Raw genomic sequence first — 22,037 nt, forward strand, 5'->3', positions numbered from 1 at the left:
AAATAGAAATTTGAAAAAAAATTTCAAAAATATGATGATTTGTAATGAAAATTTTTACTTCATTACTATCACTCAATTTAAAAAAAAAATTTCAAAAAAAGTTTAACATATAAATTTATATTATAAATTGCATAAGAGCTTTAAATTATAAACTGAAACATGCCAAATTATTATTTACATAAGATTCAAACAAATTAGAATCGATCATTTAAAATTGCGATAATAGCGAATAAAAATATTGCTACACTTGGCGTAAAAAATCACTATTTATAAACTTTTTTAATTGGTAATGCATTTTTAATAACACTAAAATGTTAAATATTTCGCTTGTTTTTAAACCGATGTTACATAATTTGAAAACAACACATCGCCCAAATAAGTCAATTTATATGTCGGAATCGTTAAGCCTAGTAAAAACTACAACTGAATTTATCAGTAGGTACCCAACATGGTTAAAAGCAGTAAATTACTATGAAATTTACAATATTAAACTGTCAAACATCCTTGATTTTTAAACATTGGGATAAAAATTTGACATCAACAATTATAAAACACAATGCGTACATCAGATATATGACGTAGGTCAAATAAAATGAACTCTTACTTGTAATTTCTAAATACTTCTTGAGTTGTTGCAATGTAAAATAATTCTTCATTTGGACGTAAATCTTTAGGAGGTTTAATCCTTTTAAATGGTTTTCGCTCACACAAAGGCATAATGTTGAAAAATTAAAGAAACAAAAAACACAAAGAAATATTAGATCACAGAACGAGAAAGTCGAATGGTAGACTCGTAGGTTCCATTAACAGTTTTGTGTGCTAGCTAAAATCAAAAAAACTAGCCAGCCGCAACGACAGAAACAAAGATTACTTCATAAAAGTGATCGTAGCCGGTAAAATTTCAAAATCATAGACAGAATTAAATACTCTATTAGAGAGATTTATGCAGTCAAAGTCTATTTAGATTTTTTTAATAATGTTATAATTAAAATTCAACTAAAAACACATTAATAGCTTTCGCGGTAACAGACTTTACTGCTCTCAATGCCAGTTCCACAAGTTCATACTACTTTCATTCACAATACACTACGAGCTGAGTTGAGTTGTAGGCTCAGTTTCTCCTTGGGTCGAAAACTTTATTAAGTTTCAACGGATTAAACGGAGTTTTCAGTTTTAGTTTTTAAACTATCTTTGTTTATACTGATTTAAGATACCATTCCAATTCTTCCGGTGTTTTCCGTCTTAAATTTTGAAAGTTCGGGTCAAATGCAACCTACGAAAACTTTTTTGTTATTTTTTGAAGGCAAAGTACTCGGTACTTTTACGTCGCACTAGAGCTGTACAATCCCGGAGACAACATGCATAAGTCACAACCCAATTTACAGGGAGGACACATTTACACACCATCCATCCATCTTCAGAGAGTAATTTCGATCAAAACCAGAGCATGACCAATCTCCGATCCAGTATCCCATTATTTCCAGGGCCTGCTTATCGCCTAGGCCCGATAGGCACGGGCTTTGGGCCTACACTTTCTGGGGGGCCTTAAAAATTAGTAAAAAGTCCACAATATTACATTAAAAAAATTACTGAACGAAACAGTTTAATCTCAAAAAAGGCATTTTTATTTCGAATTTTCTTTATATTGTGATAAACCAAACTCGTGTAAACATTGCACTAATCAATTTCGAAAGTACAGCTGAATTTTAATTGATGCAATTTTTACTCCAACGGCTTAAGCAAATGCAACGAAAATGCATATTCGCAAAGTTTCTTATAAATGATTAGTGTCAACAAGAACTTAACAAATATGTAAAGCTGTAGATGAAAGGCTGCAATCTTTAAAATAATTAAGCTAATCAGTGACTTTAGCAAAAATCACTAATTTCAATTGTTTGTGGTCACAAAACTATTTTTAATTTTTACAGCATTGTTGTGTTGTTATATATTTCGCTTTAATAATTGCATGTTTAAACTTTATTTTAGAAAAGTAATCTTCAATTGTCTACTTTTTTTTAGAATGTTTCTCTTGAATCATGCCACTTCCGTAGATTCTTTTTATAGTTAGGACTAGTCTTCAGAAACATAGGGTGGAATTCAACTGCAACATCGACTGTCTTAAGACGGGTGAAATCGTAACTTTCGCAATGCATGATGGGAAATCTCGTAAGTTTCAATTCAACTGAAACACTTACGTTGAAAATGACAAATCGGTCTTAAGACGGGTGGTTCGACTGACTTAAGACGCTCTAATCCAATATGGCGTTTGTGTTGTTTTGTTATGATGATCCGTTGGTGATCATGAAACAAAACTTACTTGTTAATTCTTAAATATTATTGATTTAATCCTTCTCATTTATCAGTCTGCACTTGTTATTAGTAATAATGTCTGCAAAATTTGTTTAAAAAAGATAAATAAGTACGAACCTAACACCTTATTTTTACTCTTATTCCTGTAAACAAAAAAGTATGTTTAATTTTATTTTTCCTGAACTGAAGTAAAACGTAAGAGTTCTATTGTTTAATGTGTGCATATTAAACTCTTTTGTATGTTTCTGTATGTTTTGAACTAAAACTATTATCGAATATAAATTTTTCTTAAAAGTACACGTTTCATACGTAAGTAATTTATTTGGTTACAAAGCAAGTAATCTTACGAAATTTAGTTAAAATTGTATCGATACACATTATGTTATCTTTATTATTGTACAGTTATAAATTATGCTTATTTTTTATTGATATGCTTACGGATAATCTATTTGAGTTCTTAGGTTTATAAAATTTTAAACCCTTTAATGATTCTTGGTTTATAATAATTATTATTCATTTTAATTGTTAATAACTTTTAACTCTTTATCTTTTTAGATTTAACTGTTGCTAACATTTAATACTAATAAATGCACTAAATTTTTCCCTTTTGAACTAGGAATAACTTTTTTCATTGTTTTTTTTAAACTATTTATTTTTGTAGAAAAGTTGCTTTTGTATAAAGATATATTTATTGAAATCCTATCATAAAACATGTTTAACAATTTTAGAAATACAATTACTGATTTTTTAATCTTATATGTTCATTAAAAATATGGGATTATTTCTGTATCATGATTTGTCATGCCAACTACAATTGCTCAAGTCCCAAATAGCTTTTAAACTTGCAAATTTTTGTAAGAAAAAAAACGTGTAGATGTTTGCCCGGGGGTGGCTACGAGTTATTCTTTTTGTGATGTTTTTGTTTCTTGTAGGCCGCTGCCCAGAAATTGCTGAGACTTGGCAATAAATTACGATCCGAAAATCTCCCAATAAATATTGGCTGTGTGAACTTATTTTATTACAGACATAACTGCTGTTTATGGATGTAAACTTTACAGAAATTAGGAAGTGAAATGCTTACAAGCTTGGTAATTTATGCTTTTGTGATGGTGTAATAAAAAATTGCCATACACTCTAGCAGAAATTTGTTGGCTTGTTTTAAAACATCCAGGAGTGATTGAAGATCAGGATACAATTATTACCTGTTTCTGAAGTTGAATAGACTGTCTTTTATTGTTAGGTAAGAGTGCTTATAATTGATTCAAACAATTATTTAAATTATTTAATTAAATCCCAATTAATAAAAACTAATTGCAGATTTGTAATTAGTTTTTATTAGTTAGGATTTATAGGTCTTTTTATTGGGTTATATTAAATGAATAGTATTTAGTTGATGACTTGTTTTATATGTGTATCAAAAATTTTAAAAATACTGTGATCAAATTTTAAATTGCCTTATCACATTTAGTATGCAAAATATATGTATTGTATTCTCTGTTACGAAGAGCATACTAATTTCCATAAATAAGTGCTGTTATGTATGAGTACTTGAAACAAATCTTGGATAATATACCAAAGGCGTTTCTCAACAAATATTTTTTTATACAGATTTCATTATTTATGTTACCTATTGGTAAAATTATAAAATAAAAATAATCTTAATAATTTTTTAATGGTGAATTTTAACTCTAATGCTGAACTCTTAATGTTGAATAATAACACAAAATTTTTAAAAACGAAAAACAACGTTAATATTCTAAACTCAAAATCATGGAAAAATTTAATGAGCACTTTCAAGCACATTTACTGTTTCATGGTATTTAATTTAAAAGATGAGACTTGAAAATTTTTAACAGAATTATTTCCATATTTTGATAGCTATTCCTCTTTGATTTTACTTGAATAAATTTGGGTTAAGAAATTAGCTCTTGTAATTCTGTTGCTAAATGTTTTGTTTTTTCTTTTAAAAAATGACAAGTGGTGAAAACCCTAATTAATATTTAAAATTACTATTAGTATTAATATTTGTAATGAAAATTTCACTAAATGAGAAAACATTTAAAGTTATATTACGTAAATAAGATTCAGAAGTAGTCTATCCTTTACTGTTAGGTACTTGTTAATAGTAAATTGAAATTTATAATTTTTAAAATTTTTCAGTTCTTGCAGATTAGCATAAAGTAGTTATCAAATATGGTTTTTAAGTCAGTTTGTTTAGATACATAAAATAACTTGTATATAGCACTTAGGCTATCGAAATACATTTTTCTCACAAAAAAGATCAATAATATTTAACCGATTTTAAAATCTATTGAGTACTGACCTACTGATTCAAAGTCTATCATAATATGATTAAATCTAAGTTTGACTAACTTCAAAATATCTGTTAAATGCAGTTTTATTCTAAACCAAAAATCAAGTTTAGAAAATAACATAAATTAAGTCAGAGTTAATTAGTTAGAAATTTTACTTTTCTGAATAATGATTAGTAGTATTGAATTATAGTCTTTTTCAATTTTATATCAATATAGACTTTTTCAATTTTATATTTATTTTCATAGTTATTTTCAATTATTTTTAATTTATTATCTAAAAAGTTAAAGTGGTCTAAAGTTTGTTTTTTATTTAAAAAGAAGCAAGAAGCACTGATAGCAACTTTAGAAATAAACTATAATATGGATTTTACTAAATTAAATTCCAGCTTTTTTGTTCAATTTATAATGGTATTCATTTGAGAATAAAGTGCTTTGAATCATGTTAAAAGATAAGTTTTTTTCTTCCAAAAATTATTCCCCTTGAAGTGCATTTCTGCTAAAAGAGGGACAGGTTAACTTAATGTGATAGAAATCGATATATAAAAGGCACAAGATAAATTAAAGCATACTGATAAGCTTATACTCATGAATGTCATTCTTAAGAGTAAGAATTTGTTCAAATAAACAATTTCACACTCAACTAACATATATCTCATATTTACTTTTGGCTAATGTAGGATTCAGTGTTACGATTTAATCTCATTAAAAGTAGCATACAACAATGCATTTATTAAAATATTAATAGTCATTAGCTTCATTGTTTTTCTTTTTTAAAGTGATTAACAACAATTAATTCAAAAGTACACTCAACAACAAACAGCACCACATAGATAATTAAATTATTATTTGTAATTGAGTTGTTTAAAAATATTGTTTTTATACATATAAAATGTGCTATGAGAAATTATTATTCTCATGTCTAGCAAAATAGTTAAATATTTTATAAAGCCTTTCTACCTTAGAATAAGCATCAGTAATTTTTGAAGTTAATATTAATATTGATAATTATTTGAAATATGTTACTTTTCATTTATAAGACTATGTATTAACCAATAGGAAACTAAAAATTAATTCAATGCACAAAATAAAGGTTCTTTTTAATTTATTTTATAAATAAATGTTTTTTCTTTCTCTTTTACTACCATCATTAAATTTATTTATTAAAATTTTTAAACACCTTAGAACTGAAACTATTAATAATAAAAATAACAATTCTTATTAGATATGTGTATGATTTTATTTAAATCTTAATTGTTTTTCTTTCGTTGGATCACATTGAAAATTTCTGCAATCACTATTGTTTTCGTAAACATTTTTCGAATTTATATTTTTATTTTCAAATAAATTTAAAACATCAACGATTAATAAACGGAAACTAATCATGGAGCTTTTAAAGAAGCTTTATTACGCGATATGCGATATATGCTTGTAGCTTTCTTTCCTTGTTTATTCACTGTGCAAAAGAATCTGATTGGACAAAAATATTTTGACGTCACTGCTGATCGTAGGGAGAAACAGGTAACAAAATCCCCGTCTTAAGCCAGGGTACATTTAAGATACGACGCAAGTGTTTCACTTGAATAGCTATTTAAGACGATAGGCGTAACTTCCCGAACTTAAGACCGTCGCATACGTCGAGTGGCGTGTCTTAAGACTGTTTCAGTTGAATCCCAGCCTTAATTTCAAAATATTTTGTTAGGGACCCCGAAAATTTTGTGGGCGGGCCTGAATTTGTCTTGATCGGTCCCTGATTATTTCAACTCAATAGAAATATTCTGGAAATTTTCTAAAAAAATATCAATACTATCTATTAATCTATCGTATGTTACTCAGTCATCAGAAGCATGGGGTTTGTTCATTTTACTGTTTTGCCTTTCCTGTGTTTCAAAGAAGTTCTTTAACTTGCTATCTTTTTTTATTTTTTAAAGAAAACTTTTCTCTTCGCTGAACTGTCATAGCTGCCCTTAATCCCAAGAATCCATCACCATAAATCAAAAGGGTCTCTAAGCTGTGAAAAATTACAAAATGAGATTGAAAAATAATTTTCGTAATCCGGGTAAATCGTATCAGGACCAGGTTAAGGAGAAAAGTCAGCAATAAGTTGAGTCTGAATGACGTACCACAAGAACAATGTCTTATTAGAGATTCATATGTAGTTGTAACGTGTGCCAATGACATTAGAAAGCAATTTTAAATGACTTTTGCTTATCAGAAGGCTTCGATATTAAATTTACCTACAGCGTACTCAAGTATTTTTTTTTCTTTTCTTGGTACGTGACAATCTGCAATAGTTTGAATAAACTATAAATAATAATTTTTCTCCTCAATGGGATGCCTCAAATTTGAGAATGGTCCTCTGATATTTTACGTATTATGTATTTTTCTGCACCGTAGACTACAATGTTATTTTGAAACTGGTTTCGTATTAAAATATAGGCGTCATGTTTTCAAAGAAAGCAATATAAATAGTTCTATAACACACTTCTAAAAATCTTATTTTGAAACACACGAAGTCCAGGATAATACCACAAAGATAAATATTTTGCAAATTTTAAATTTTTTTTTTTTTTTTTTTTTTTTTTTTTTTTTTTTTTGCTTAGTTGATTTTTTGAAAACTGGCCTATTTTAAAATATAGGAGCCATATTTTTCAAAAACATAAATATATTTCTCAAAACATTTATAAATTTTTTTTTAAAAAACAACCTGATTTGACCAAAAACATGCAACTCGTCCGAGGTCTAAAAATTACCCTCTAGTTGAGTATGGACATTCTTCGAATTTTTATATCTTTCTGAAAGGTGTCATCAATGCGAGACTGGTTTCATATTAAAATATGGAAGATCAAATTTTTGGGAAACTCCAGTATAATCAATGGCTGCAACATGCACAAGTTATTTAGCATTTCTGCCAATTAATCTGATTGTCTCCTAATTTTCCTTATGTATTATATATAGTCAAAGAACATATATATCCCTTACAGAATATCGAAACAAACTCTTACAGTCTTTCTAATTATCTCATAAGGAACAAAAATTATAGTTTTGTAAGTTATAGAATCAGCAATAAGCCAGTCAATCAGTGATTGAGGACTTTGCCTTTTAGATATATTGGGATATACTATCAAAATAAAAATGACAAAAGAAAAGAAAAAGAAAAACGTGGTATCACCCTGAATTCCTTATTTTAAAGTAAAATTTTTGAGCCGAATGATCGAGTTCTAAAGGCAATGACTCTATAATGACAGAGTAATGACTCTCGAAGCACAAATAATTTAGTTATTTCGAATTAATAGTTATGAAAGCAGTCTTGAGAATGTACTATTTTAAATAATAGGACATTTTCCCCATGGTTTCAGATTCTTGATCCGGATAATAGAGGGGTAGCTTCAATATTAAAAATAGTTAAGTAAAGTGGTCGGTCGAAAGATCAGTGGTTCGAATCAAAAAATATTCAGGAGCATTTATAAATGTATAGATTATAATAATAATTTCATGATAATAATAATAATAATAATAATAATTTCATAATAATAATTTCATGAATTCTATATTCTATTGCTTAATTTAAAAGTGATAAAAAAGGTTTAATTGTAAGGTGTAAACCTTTTAAATTTTCGTAACGAACATAGTTTTAAAAGAAAATATACAGCATTTAAAGAATATCGGTTAAATAGTTTCAGATAATACAAAAAGGCAAAAAAAAAAAAAAAAAAAAAAAATCAGCTTTTGCATTTTTACTTATTTGTGTTTTTTAGTGCAAAAAAAACAACAACATATTGTTAAATTCCTATGGAAAGGTCTTGGATTTACCCTAACTTAAAATTTCAAAAAATTAAAAAAATGGATGCCAAAAAAAAAAAAAATTATTTTTCCCTATATTATTATGAATATTGTAAAGTAGTTCATAGTAAGGAAAACTACTAAGAAATTTATTCATAGTCACTGTTACAATGTTTGTTTTAGTAAAATAAGGTAAAAAATAATTTCTTTATAGCATTTTAAAGTGTGTTCGTTTTTATTGAATAAAATAACAATGAATGATTTTAAATTATTAATAAGAGAAAATGATCAAAATTGTTTTTTAATACATGGAAATTATCTTCGAGAAAAAAGTCTTTTTGGACAAGTCTTTTGGAGGTTTGGACAAGTTTTTCCATTCACCAATCTGTTCAATAGACGTGACAATAAATATATAAAAAAGGGAAATGAAAAAAAAGGAAAGATTTTTGTTCCTTATAAAAATTATTAAAATATATGATTGCTTGTAATTTCAATAATCTGTGGGTCAATACGACACAAATCAAACAAAACGATGGGCTTAAGCAGCGAAAATACATTTTGAGATTTAATAATTAAATTACAAGATAGCATTGGCTAACTTACAAATCTCGACCATTTACGATTATCTTATAATACTTGAAAAATAATTTCATTCGAAGCATTATTTTAATTTTTTTTTTTGTTTTCTTTTTTGAAATGGAGATAAAATAGGTTTTATTTAGGTTTTACCTTTGAAAAACGTGATAATTTTCGAATGAAAATAGAATTCATTTTCTCCCCATAAAAGCTTACTTTTAATATCTAAATTAATTAATTTATTTTGCAATATACTTTTAAATTGACTAAAATTGAATGAATACAATTATTGTTATTGAATTGAGAATTCTTTCAGAACTATGTTAAGATGTAATTTAGAAAAAAAGTTAAAAATTCTTCAAACAAATGAGGAAAACATTTTAAAAGTTTTAAATGTACAATGGGTTAAATTTCTTAAAATTATTTTATAACTTAAAAACTATGTGGGAAAAGTTATTTTTTTCAGACTGTTTTTTACTCAATAATAAAATATTTAAAAAAATACAAATATATGATTAGTTTTTTAATAAATCTATTCAAACGTTTAAACGATTTTTACAATTGATTTTTGCTTAGGTATTTTCGAATAAAATTTCTAAAAAGCAAAATTATGAAACACTCTGAAATAAACTTTGAAATTTAAACAGAAATGTAATTTTAAGCAGTAAATATTGCTAATATTGCTTCTTATATTCATTTTTATTATCTTTTTTTGTCATTGAAATTTTTTCCTTAAGAATTAACTTTTTCCTTTTCTTTCTTTCATTAAAAATTTACTATACAGTTATAATATGTATATATATATTTATATGTATGAAAATTTTTTTATTTTCCTCTTCCATAATTATAAAATTTCAAGTTTATTGTATAAAGACTTTTTAAAATTAATTTTTTAAGAAGTTAAAGTAAAAGTCCATGCAGTAAAATTTTAATAAAAAGTTTATATATATTTTTATATCGTATTGTTATCTGTGAAAATTAAACTCGTTGCAAAAAATTTTGTCAAACAATTAAAATATTTTGATTAGCTAGGTTCGAGTTTTTTTTTCTCTTATTAAGAGCTTAAATGAAAATAGTTAGTAAATAAGTTAATAGATGGCGTTCAACTTATATTGTAATATAAATTTTTATCACGGCAAAACATGTACAATTTAAATTTAGTATCGCCATCTATGATGATATTTTAAAACGATAAAGATTGCTTGATATTTTTTAAGACAATTGAAGGAATAAATAATAACAAAATAATGAAATAAAGTTAAATAAAATAAAATATAACAAAATTAAATAAATTAAAAATAAAAAAAATAATAATAAATAAAATTAAGATATTATCTGCATAGCACACAAAGAAAGATAATTTAAAGTATTGCTTTAAATATATAAAAACTTTCAGAAAACTTAATGTGTAAAAATAGGATATAAAATATGCAAATCTAAACTAATTTTATCTCAAACTAAAATACGAAGTATTATAATCTCCTTGTCAACTTGATAAAATATAATTTCGAAGTATGCATGTTTCAACATTTGAATTTTGGATACTCAAGCATTTTCATTTATAATATTTCATTCTAGATTTTGAAACTTCTTATTTCTATTTCTTTTAAATGTCGGGCAATTAAATAGTTAATTAAATAAATATGGCAATACTCAGAGAATTAATTTTAGAATCTAAAATTTTTACAGAATAAAAGAAATAAAAATTTATAAATTTTATGATGCTATTTACTATTTCGCAAAAAAATATTGTAATTTTTGTTAATTAATATTAATCTAATAATTTTTTTGATCTAATATTTAGAAACTAGTCTCATATGTAAGGTTTCAAAAAAGTTTTCAAAGTATATTTGCATCTTAGTTTAGATAATAAGAAAAAAAAAAGAAAACAATTAAGAACTTATAGGCGGCAGTGTATTTAGCAAAAATTATTTTTTTTAAACAACTGGGTTATGTTGCTTCTGGTTTTTTCGAAGTTTTTAATTTCATAATTCTCGTAATTATTTTTTTTTATCTTCGTAAAATACTGAAAAAAAAACGATAGCTATGTTTGCGGCAACATCGTCTCCATGTTTTTTACAGTTATAATTCGAAATTGACGTTTCGCATTTTCTCACCTAGTTTTTAAGTTTATTGATAGCGTTATCATCTGACTGGCAATTGTGAATTTTTTTCATAACTTTTTCATTGTGGAATACATTTGAAGCTTGGTTCCTATTAAAGAATGACTATTAAATTTTTCACAAATACTTATGTAAGTCTAAAAATCTATATATATATTTCTCTTACACGGCGACAAAAAAAAAAGCCTCATTACAACTCCTCGAATAGCAACGCTAGAAAATCGACCAATGATTGCAGCTAAAAATGTCACATGCCAAATCTAGCTGAGGTGGCTTAACATATAGCGCTTTTAAAAACGGAAACTGAAATAATCATAGAGAGTATTCTCACCAAATGTGATCTCTTCCGAAATTCACCCTATCAGCTGCTGCAATCTCATACTATTAAGCTAGGCAGAAGTGAGTAGTCTTTGTCGATAGAACTCTATTTTTGTATTTTGTCGAAAGCGCTTTTTTTCACGAATTTATACATTACGAATTTATTTGACGATTTTTGACTCATATCACGAATTTATTTGTTTTATTACTGTTATTAGTTATTCATTGAAAAATGATTCTCAGTCATGCTGCTACGCTTTAAGATTTTATATTATAGCACATTTCCAATTGGTTTAACGAATTACATGTCATTTATTTGAATTCAAATTTATTTAAATGACTTAGTATTTACTAAAAAGATGTAATTTCTTAAAAAAAAAAATTCTTATATGGATTTGAATGATTGTTTTGAATTCTTAGAATTTTGTGCATTTGCAATGTACCTAAGTTAGTGGAGAGCGAAGCGAGCTTGGTTTGCGAAGCAAACCATAAAAGATTGCGTAGCAATTTTCGGGGGTTGGCGAGCGTTAGCAAGCAGGGGGCGCAGCCCACTAGTGCTAAATAATATTGTAACATTTCTTTTAACTCACCGAAAACCGTAAAAAGAAAAGAATTGTTGGCGTAAATGTGGTCACTTAAAAAAACGTTTTGGCAAATGCTTTGTGACCACTTTTCTATGGTTATGCTTCGAAATTCTTTTAATTAGCTTTCCGTGCTAAAAAGTTGGCTTCATTTTGTTAATTGCGTTTTCATTATTTAATATCATCTAGAGGCCATTTTGCGAATTTATCATAACTTTTTTTTATTTTTTTCGAATTCATATGAAACAACTGGTTTCTTATTCAAGAATTGGTTCACATTTTTCAAAAATACCTTTATAGGCTTAGAAATAATTTTGAAAATACAGTACAGAAAGTTTTGCTGAAAGGAGCTGAAGTGAACATTTTAAAGATGATAAAAATGTGACCCTGCCGCTTTGCAGAGGATGGATAAAATAATGAAAACACTTCGATACTAATGCATTTGTTCGTATATTTCTCCAGAAATACATGATGAAATATTTTATAACTTTAGAAGTGTTGAGATCAGGTGATTTCTCATACATATTAATGATATTTAAAAGCTTTTAGAGGTTTGAGAGACTGACAATAAATTACAAACGGAAAATAATGTTTTTCAACACCCCATGCCAAAAAATTTAGTTATAGATTTATAACTTGTAAAAACTTTTTTTCCTATTATATGCAATAATTTCGCAAAATTTTGCAAGTCCAACTTAAAAACTTATGGAGATAGGGAAATTTTTATGAAAAACTATGTTTTTCTTGTCTTACGTTTCTTTGCTATAATTTAAAAAATATTCAATATAAATAAACAAAATCTTTAGAGCATCTTAAAATTAATAACAAATAATTAATTATAATTAATAATAAAAAAAAATAATTAATTCATTTTCTTTGAAATATGAGAAAAATTCGTTTAAAACTACGCAAGATATGAGCAACTAATTTAGTTTTTTTGTACTACGTATGCGCGATAAAAATTGAAAAAAATGTTTTTAAATTTTTTTAATATTATATTTTTTAAATTTTTAATATTATAGGAATATTTTTTAATATTTTTTAACATATGACTTAAAATTTTGTAGAGAATAGTACTTAAGAACTGTTGAAAAAAGTTTGATTTGAATATCTTAAATATTTAAAAAGTTTCAAGCAATTTTCAAAGTAGTTCTCTCTCTTTTTAAATGAAAGCTAAAAATGATAAGGGGTTTTCTACAAATATTATATTGCATCATAAGGCAGAATTTGATAGCAAATGATAATACCTAACAATAAATGTTCATACACCAAAATGTGATTTATAATTAAAAAAAAAAACAGCTAAAAAAAAGACACCTTTATGTGGGATGATATCCAACGATGCCGGTGTTATTTTTAATAAAGCTCGTTTAATAGTACAAAAGAAAATATGTGGAAAATCCCTTATCATTTTGAGCATTCTTTTAAAAAGTACGAAAACTACTTAGAAAATTACTTGAAACGTTTGAAATTTATACGTTTTTTTTTATTAGTTGCCAAATGGGAATCACCGCAAAATTAAGAATTTTTTTCCGCACATGCGCAGTATAAACGAACTACTTTACTTATATCTCGCGCAATTTTGAACGAATTTTTCTCAAATTTGAAAGAAAAATTTTATTATTAATTTTACAACGTTCTAAATATTTTGTTTAGTTTCAGTGAATATTTTTAAAGTCATAGTAAGAAAAAAAAAAAAAAAAACGTAAGACAAAATAAATTAGTCTTTTAGTAAAATGTTCAAATCTCCATAAATATTTAAGCTAACTAGGCTTACGAAATTTTGTGCAATTATTGAATATATTAGCCAAAATAAAGGTCACAAGTTACAAATCTACTGCTAGATTTTTTGGCATAGGGTGTTAAGAAACCTTATTTTCCGCTTGTAATTTATTTTCTGTCCCTTTAAATTTCATTGATATGTATGGGAAATCGCATGATCTAAACACTTCGGAAGTTATAAAATATTTCGTTAAGTATTTCAGGAGAATATTAAAAAATGTATTAATATAGAAGTGTTTCCATTATTTTGTCCACTCCCAGCATAATTATAACTATTTACTTATATATTATAATTAAATTCTGCTGTAAGCAGCAGCATTATTTCGTAGACGTGTAAAGTTGAGTCAGTGCAGGTGGGCTTGTGTTTTTCATATTTAGGTACTGAATTCAACGACTCCGAATTTATAATAACAATATATTTCAATTTTTATTAAAGTACACATAATAATTACATTCTATATATTCAACATAAAATACATAGTTTGGGAAATTTTAATGTAAACAATAAATATGTAACAATTCATTTTGTATAACACTTTAAGAAGCAACACAAGATCATAAAACATTAAAAAAGCCTTTTCTTTTAATAAAAAAAGAGCTAACAATAAGTTTTTAAACACAATGAGGATTTTATATTTGAAGAACTTTATGTAGAATAAGAATTTCTTGTAAAATTGATTTCGGCGCTTTTTTTAAAAAAATAATTGATACTGCTGTCGTTATATTCTGGCTATAGGACGAATGCTTAAAATAATAATAAAAAGGAGGACGTTTTGATAACATAAAAGAGGAAATGTCAAATAATTGTTAAAATCATATTCAGTGAACACGCACTCTTTTTTGAGTTCTTATGCGCGTTCGATGGATTGCGGCAAGCTATCCCGCAAATCTTCTGAGTCTTATTCAATCAAATAACCTTAATTTTGTTTATATTTACAATTGTATGTCAGATTTAATATATCAAAAGTTTTGATCACTTTTCATAACTGAGTTCATAGATTAATAATTTAGTTTTGGAAGCAAATTCTTCGAACTAAAAGAAAAAGCCATTTGACATGGTTTACAAACGTAAAATGCAGCAAAACAATTTTTTTTAGGAAAGAAGCTTTTTGATTTGTCGTTTCACAAGAGTAAGGTTAAAAGAACTATTCAAATTGGACAATTAGTCATCAATATAAACAACTGATAAAAAAAGTTCGTAATTTTTTAAGAATTTGTAAATTAATGTTCAATCAAATTTTGCGTAAAGCACTATGGTATATTTTTTTCAAGCAGAAATAAAATTTAAGCAGCTTCTTTTAAACCTGAACGAACTTGAACAACAAATAGCTTTAGCCCACGATCTAATATATCACCAAATATTAGAGTTTAGTCAGCTACACTATAAAATATTCCGGATCAAATTGTGGTATAAATGCACCCTTAGTGCAGCATTCGTAGAATTTATTTAACCTTAAAATCCTTTTTTACCGTAAAATTTTCTACCGTAATTTTTCAGTAACATTTTTTAAAATTATATTGATTCAATGATTTTACAGTAAATATTACTGTTTATAAAAATTACAATATATGTAACTTTTTTTGTTCCGTAAGACTTTACGGTAACAATGGATTTCACGGTAAAAATTACGGAATTTCCGGAATTTTTCACAGTCTTCATTACGAGGAAAAAAAAAACCTGATTGACATCCTGAAATTTACAATTTCCTCAGAATTAATTTAATTAATAATTAGTATGTGCAGTCCGTCTTAAGGAGCTTTTTTGCTCTAGTACTGAATTCTCATGTTTGAAAAATGCATGATATAATATAGAAAAAAAAAGTAATAATACATCATTGATAACAAAAAAAGTTCGCAATTAAGCACCTTTTGAAATGGATTTAGTAGGATTTCAAATTTTCAATTATGTAAATAACAAAATTTTAGATATCACGAAATTTTACCTTCATTCGAAGGATGATATTTTATTAATACTAAAGAAAAATAGGGGATGGAAATTACAAGTTATTAATTCTTTGACTCCATTATTTAAATAAAAATTCAACAACATGGTAGTATTTTCAACATTTAAATACTATATCCTTAAATGAAATTGAAATACTTGTATTTGAACTTAAATTAAACTTGTTCTTATAATTTTCCTTAAATTTATAACAAAATATAGAAACATGCCTAAAATTTTCTCGTTTCTGACATTTTAAATTCTCAACCAGACTCATTGATTGTCAATAATCCTTCATTTCAATATTTTTACTTTTTTTTAATGCATCATATTTTTACTGCATAATTTTCAGCTAATATTACATAAAATTATTTTTATCAAAACAGAAAAAAAATGTAATAAAATTCTATATTAAGTAGTATGTTGAGCATAAAAATGTACTTATGTTGACTATAAAAAAAAATCTTCTTACGAACCTATGAAGCAAAATTATTTTTTAGAAGCAATCTTCATGCTTTTAATCAATATAGAGCAGAGATAGGTAAACACAAACTTTATTTACAGGATAATTGTCGGAAATAAGAATAGTTACTCACTTTTTGAGGATAACTCATGTTCAAATTTTAGCACAACAATTATTAATCCCATTCCATTAATTTATAATACAAAAAATAATAATTGTACTGATTAACGTTTGTGTTAAATGTTTTTATTTCGTTTGAATAACTCCTGCTATTTGGAATTAAGATTTCTTCATTTAAGAAGATTGGTATTTAACCATTTGAAACAGATGAAAAATCAGTGTCCCTTTGATATATTTTATTCTGTTGCTCCAATGACAAATAAAAAATATATTTTTGCATTTTCTAATAATAAAATACGATCTATTAGTGGCTAAGAAAATCTGTTAGATTATCTGGATTATATTTGTAATTTGAAATTAGTAGTTTGCATTTTTTTTAATTAATATTATTAAATGTATCAATAATGGATTTTTTAAATTAGACAAAAATTGAATAATGAATAACTGTTTTTCATAGATCTAAATAACTGCAAATTTGTTAAAAAAATATTGTTTGTAAGAGAGCAGCGTTAGGAAGATTTTACCTTTTACCCAGAAAAATAAAAACACTGGTGTCTCATGCGTATTTAATATTTAAATTTAACGTAATAACATGGTTCATTTAATACAATTTACTATGTTTTTGATACTATAATATTATAATTAAAAGTTTTAGCTCTTTTTGTTAAAAAGTAGACCTTTGTCAAAATTTTTCGCTTTGAAACGATGTATTTCAATGTATTTCTGTTAGTGTATTCAATTAATGTAATTCAATAAAAAAAATTTTCTCTATATATTAGTACTTTACATCAATAATATAAACTTAACTTTCAGAAATGTTAAAAGAAAATACAGTTAAATTTTATTAAAAAATATTTGATTTTTAAACTAATTAATTTAAAGTATTTAATTAAAATAATTAGTTTGATTTTTTTGAAATAATTAATTTGAAATAATAAAAATTATTAATTAATAATTTTTAAAACAATAAACTGATCATATAATATTTGAAAACTAAAACTTGAAAACACGTTGGTGTTAAGGAACTTCTTCAGTGGTGAAAAAAAATCAGGATAATGTAACAGTTTCTTTATAAAAAAAAGGAATATTAGAATGGGAATTTGCGTTACATTCATACATAAGGATTTATTCTTCAAGCAAGAGATTGTATCTGTACTTGTCATAATAACAACATTCTCAAGAACAACAAAATCGTTGTTAAGTGCAAATGAAAAAGATTCCCACCAACAAATAAGTTTAACGGCAGCAAATTCTGACAAATGATTGTTTTCAGTTCAGATGCACGATCTTTGCCAGCGTGTATGGCATCCATTACTCTTCATCAACTTTAAAAATATTAGTTTTTTTGAAAGCCTTTTCGCAGAAAGGCATAAAATAAGCATATTGATCATATTCACCACCATTAAACATACCACTCTTTTAAATCTTTGCCACCTTTCTTCTTTTTGGGAGTTTTTTCTGGATGCGCCTTGCTTAAGCCGTTAATATGAGGTGGTGGACCGTTTAAAAAAGCTGGATTTGGAGCAATAACACCAAATTGAGCACCATACTGATAGTTTTTACTCTCATCTACTTTATAGGAACCTTCAGTTCTGTTCCTCAGTTTATAAACGATGAGAGCTATGAGGACAATGGCAATGAGGAGCCCTGCAATTACACCGATTACCAGAGCTGTATTGTCTGCTGAGCTTCGAGTCCTCTGGGTCGGTCTCTGATAGTCTTTTGAACCTGGGCCTGCTAGGCCTGGAATGGGCACCTCATAGACTACCGCAGGTACCCGAGTTGTCTTCGTGTGTGGTTGTTCGGGTAAGGAAACAATGACAATGGGCGGATGTGTGGATGTGGAAGACATGGGCACTCGGTAGTCCGGGTATAACGGCGGTATGTGAGTGGGGTACGTTAGCAAGATATCCTCAGGTTGTCCGGCTTCACCTTCAGATATGCCGGACCCGATATCGATATCATCTTCATCATCTTCGTGTGAATCCTCATGGTGAGAGGGGTGATAGTTCACCGGCGTTGGTGACACGATTTCTGGAGTAATCAGTTCTTCATCTGAAAAAACAAACAGACAAAAGAATTGTTAAACCATCACTCTTTATTCTATTTTGAGTACATTTGGACTAATATTGATTATGTTTGCACGATAAAGACTAATTATCATGAAATAATGTAGACAAATTTTCAATAGAATATGAAGTACAATGCATTAAAGTATATATTGCGTTTAGACACTTTTAGGTTTCTTAAATAATCCGTAATTTAAAATGTAAATAATAATAAATGTTTAATTTTAAATTTATAACTTATAAAAAATGTAAAATTGAGAGATTGTTAATAGGTGAAAATTATTCAAAAGAATAAATATCTAATTAACATTTGTTCGCAAAAAGCAAACGATTTTCATTTTAAATCAAACGCGAATCACAGCTGCGGCAGTTTTTTTTTTTATCGTCAGCACATTATTTTTTCAAGGGTTGGCGCAAATTCAGATAGTTTATAATTTGATGCTATCGCTTAAAATTGAAGCTATAGTCTTCCGTAGAAGATATGTTACAAGATAAAATATCATTAATTTGTGTTGAATCCGCCGAAAACGATTATACATCATGTTTTGTTGTATAAAAGCTTTGTTCTTTCATTAAATGTTATTTGTGGGCTGTTGATTTTTGATGGTGTTTAGTTATTTAGTTGTAATGTATTATTTGTGGTGAAAATGGACGAACAATTGGATATCCTATGCCACATCTTTGAAAATGGTAGCCCATTCTGTCATTGTTCGTTTGAATAAATAAACGAAAAAACCATATGATAATTGTAGCAACGCTGATGTCACCAAAAATTTAATACTTTAAAAAAGTGGACATTTTGAGGAATGTTGCATTTAAACTCGAAGAAGCTTTGATCTTTTTATGGTTAGGTTATTAGCCATTGCGTTTTATTTTTCTTTTGAAAAGTGTTGTGTATTCCAAGCCTGTGATTTTCAGAAGTTACGAGCTTTCGCAGTGGTTATTTCAAAAGCAGAATAAAAGGGGTGAGTCCTACTTATTTTTTCTTTTTCGCATATAAGCTCTTATATTAATGAATAAATTAGTGTTCGAAATTAAGGGTTAATTAAAATAAGTTAGTGTTTTAATATTGAGGATTAAATAAAATTGATATGTTATGAGTTCGCTTTCGATTTTTTTAAGTCTATTTATTTAATTTCTTTGTTTAAAAGTTCTTTGGTTTTCAAATACTTATCTGGTGTTTATTTTTTGACAGTCAAATCAATGTTATTTCATTTTCCCATAATTACATTGGGCTTTTTTCAATAAATACAAAAACTTATCAACAGTTAAAAAATTAAAATAATTGAAGTTTTATTTTAATTACAAATGTTAATTTTTTTGATATTAAATGTGTACTGGATCTTTCAAAAATTATTTTAATGGTTAAATTTACAATTCTCACTACAAACAATTATTACTAATTGACATTATCATAAATAAACAAATTTTTAGCATTATCATTACTGATTTTTCAAAATAAACTATGCTTGCTATTATGCAGCTATTGAAATATATACCTTATAGACATAAGTTTTAAATATTAGGAGCCTATCTGTCCCTGTAAACTATATCTGTTTTATAAATACTAATTAATTGTCAACATTTATTAGTATTTTTTTTATTTCTTATTTCTATTCTGAATCATAATGTTTGTTGGTGTTCTAGATGTTTTATACGATGATTAATTACATAAAATTTTAAAAAAAATTAGGTAATAAAAACTTTTTAATAATTGAAAGGAAAAAGGATTCGTAATAAATCAAAGCATAAAATATCGAATGCATTTACTATTATAGAGTATTAATTTTAAATTAAACTTATAAATTTAACATTTAAATGTTATAGAATTTTTTTTTAAACATTTTGGTAATTTTACAGTATTCGGCTTAGAATTTACTAATATTAAAATTTTATTGTGAAAAATTAGTGCTTTATAATTAATAATTCAATTATATCAGTTTGTTTTAATAAAAAGAAAATTAATAATAACAGAATTACTATTTATAATTTTTAAAAAGCAGTAGTAAAAATTAACAAAATAATGATTTTTCAAAATAAAATTTTTTTGAACTATCCATATAATAAAAGAAATGTAGTTGGTCATTTTTAGCTTCATCCATTTTGTTCTGTTTCTTCCATTTCTTCAAGTTTTTCTTCCTGTTTTTTTCCACTTTTTTCCAATGTGTGTTCTGGGAGAAATAGGTATCTTCCGGACGAAATGCAACCCTTATTATAATAGATAATAACTTACAAACTAAAACTTATAGGTCAGTAGGAATGAACAATAAGAAATAATTCAAAGCTTCTTCTAATAAAATATTTTAACATTTAAAAGTTGGATATTTTTGTCAGGTTAAAAAAAAAATTTAAAACTAATAAAATTTGTTTACACTACTATTATTTAAGTTTTTATTTCTATTTTTTTTTAAATGAAAAATGTATGAATACATCAACTAAATTAAGGTCGAAATTGGATCATTAGGGGTTTCCAAGTACTCGGTAAGAGACCAAAATACTGTCCCCCAAAAAGCTAACTAAGTGCGTCAGTCACGGAGACTCGATTGTGAAGTCACATGTGACTTTTGCATGTCGATGCGTGGATCTAATAAGGTAACTAAGTCCGCCTTTGAGGGCGTCACATTTTGACATTACGAAGACGTCAACAAGAAATCCCAATCAGACAATTATTAGTCATAATGATTTAACAGAAAGAAGAAGATGTCACATATTCACGTCTCAACTGGGTCCCCCTGTGACGAAGACGTGACATATTCACGATTATGACATATTCACGATATTAATTTTGATAATGATTTTCAACATATTCTTAGAATTTTGTCGTATAAATATTAGTGGCTGTTTATTGTAAAGAAAAAAAAGTGTCCGAAAATATTGTTTCACTTATTGATTCGATAAAAAAAAAAGTTTCAGAAGATATTGTTTTAAATATAGATTTAAGAAAAAAAGTTATTTTAAGAAAAAAAAATATTTAAGAAACATTATTTCAGCTATTGATTTGACAAAAAAATTAGGTAATTAGTTTCAAATTAAAAAAATTAGAAAAAATCTAATGTTTAAGAAAAAAATATTTTAAGAAACATTGTTTCAGAAAATACTCTGTTACACAGTTACTGACATGATAGAGTTTTAGAAAATACTCTTTCAGCTATTAATTTGAGAAAAAAGAAAAATTTAAGAAAGTACTGCTTCAATTAGCTATAAATTATCTTTCACAAACCAACCACCGAACCAAAACCATGTTATAGTACTACAAATTTTGGATATTAACTGAAGCTAATTCTATAAATTTTGAATAATTCTTACGTTTCTCGTTGTTGGAAGCCTCGCAATCATCTTCATCATCATAACAGCCTGAACCTGCTCCAGAAAAATCTAATTCTTCTGTAGGTTCTGAAGCATCAGGGGTAACAGATTTCTGGAAGAGATATAAAATTGAAATTATTGTTTATACTTTAAAGTTATAACTTATTTTACCGTAATTTTGTGATATTTAATACAGAAAATTAAATTTAAACATAGAAGAAATGAAACGGGCAGAAACCATAAATTTTGTAAAACTTCTTAACAGAAGATACACAGAAGGATACAGCGAATTTGCATTTTTCTGTGAATAGAGTTATTAATAAATTTAAATAAATATTTATAGATTTAAGCA

The 22,037-nt window shown here is 26.4% G+C and overlaps 2 protein-coding genes across 5 annotated transcripts in view; both read right to left on the reverse strand.

The window, feature by feature from the left end:
• The window catches only part of Acf (ATP-dependent chromatin assembly factor large subunit), a 44,267-nt gene extending 43,177 nt beyond the window's left edge, over positions 1–1,090 (reverse strand). For all 4 annotated transcript variants that reach the window (XM_016072597.4, XM_016072594.4, XM_016072596.4 and 1 more), the window contains exon 1: positions 605–1,090. In XM_016072597.4, the coding sequence (XP_015928083.2) occupies positions 605–717 (113 nt within the window). In that variant the 5' untranslated portion in view covers positions 718–1,090. The remainder of the gene's footprint in view (positions 1–604) is intronic.
• Positions 1,091–17,403: 16,313 nt separating this feature from the next.
• The window catches only part of LOC107455130 (neurexin 1), a 287,365-nt gene continuing 282,731 nt past the window's right edge, over positions 17,404–22,037 (reverse strand). The window contains exons 19-20 of the mRNA XM_043044530.3: positions 21,686–21,797; positions 17,404–18,365 (exon numbers count right to left, since the gene is read on the reverse strand). Of these exons, the coding sequence (XP_042900464.2) occupies positions 17,713–18,365; positions 21,686–21,797 (765 nt within the window). The 3' untranslated portion in view covers positions 17,404–17,712. The remainder of the gene's footprint in view (positions 18,366–21,685; positions 21,798–22,037) is intronic.

The sequence above is a fragment of the Parasteatoda tepidariorum genome, chromosome 10 (genome assembly GCF_982258835.1).
Source record: "Parasteatoda tepidariorum strain Cologne lab strain chromosome 10, Ptep-v5.0, whole genome shotgun sequence".
Taxonomy (NCBI): domain Eukaryota; kingdom Metazoa; phylum Arthropoda; class Arachnida; order Araneae; family Theridiidae; genus Parasteatoda; species Parasteatoda tepidariorum.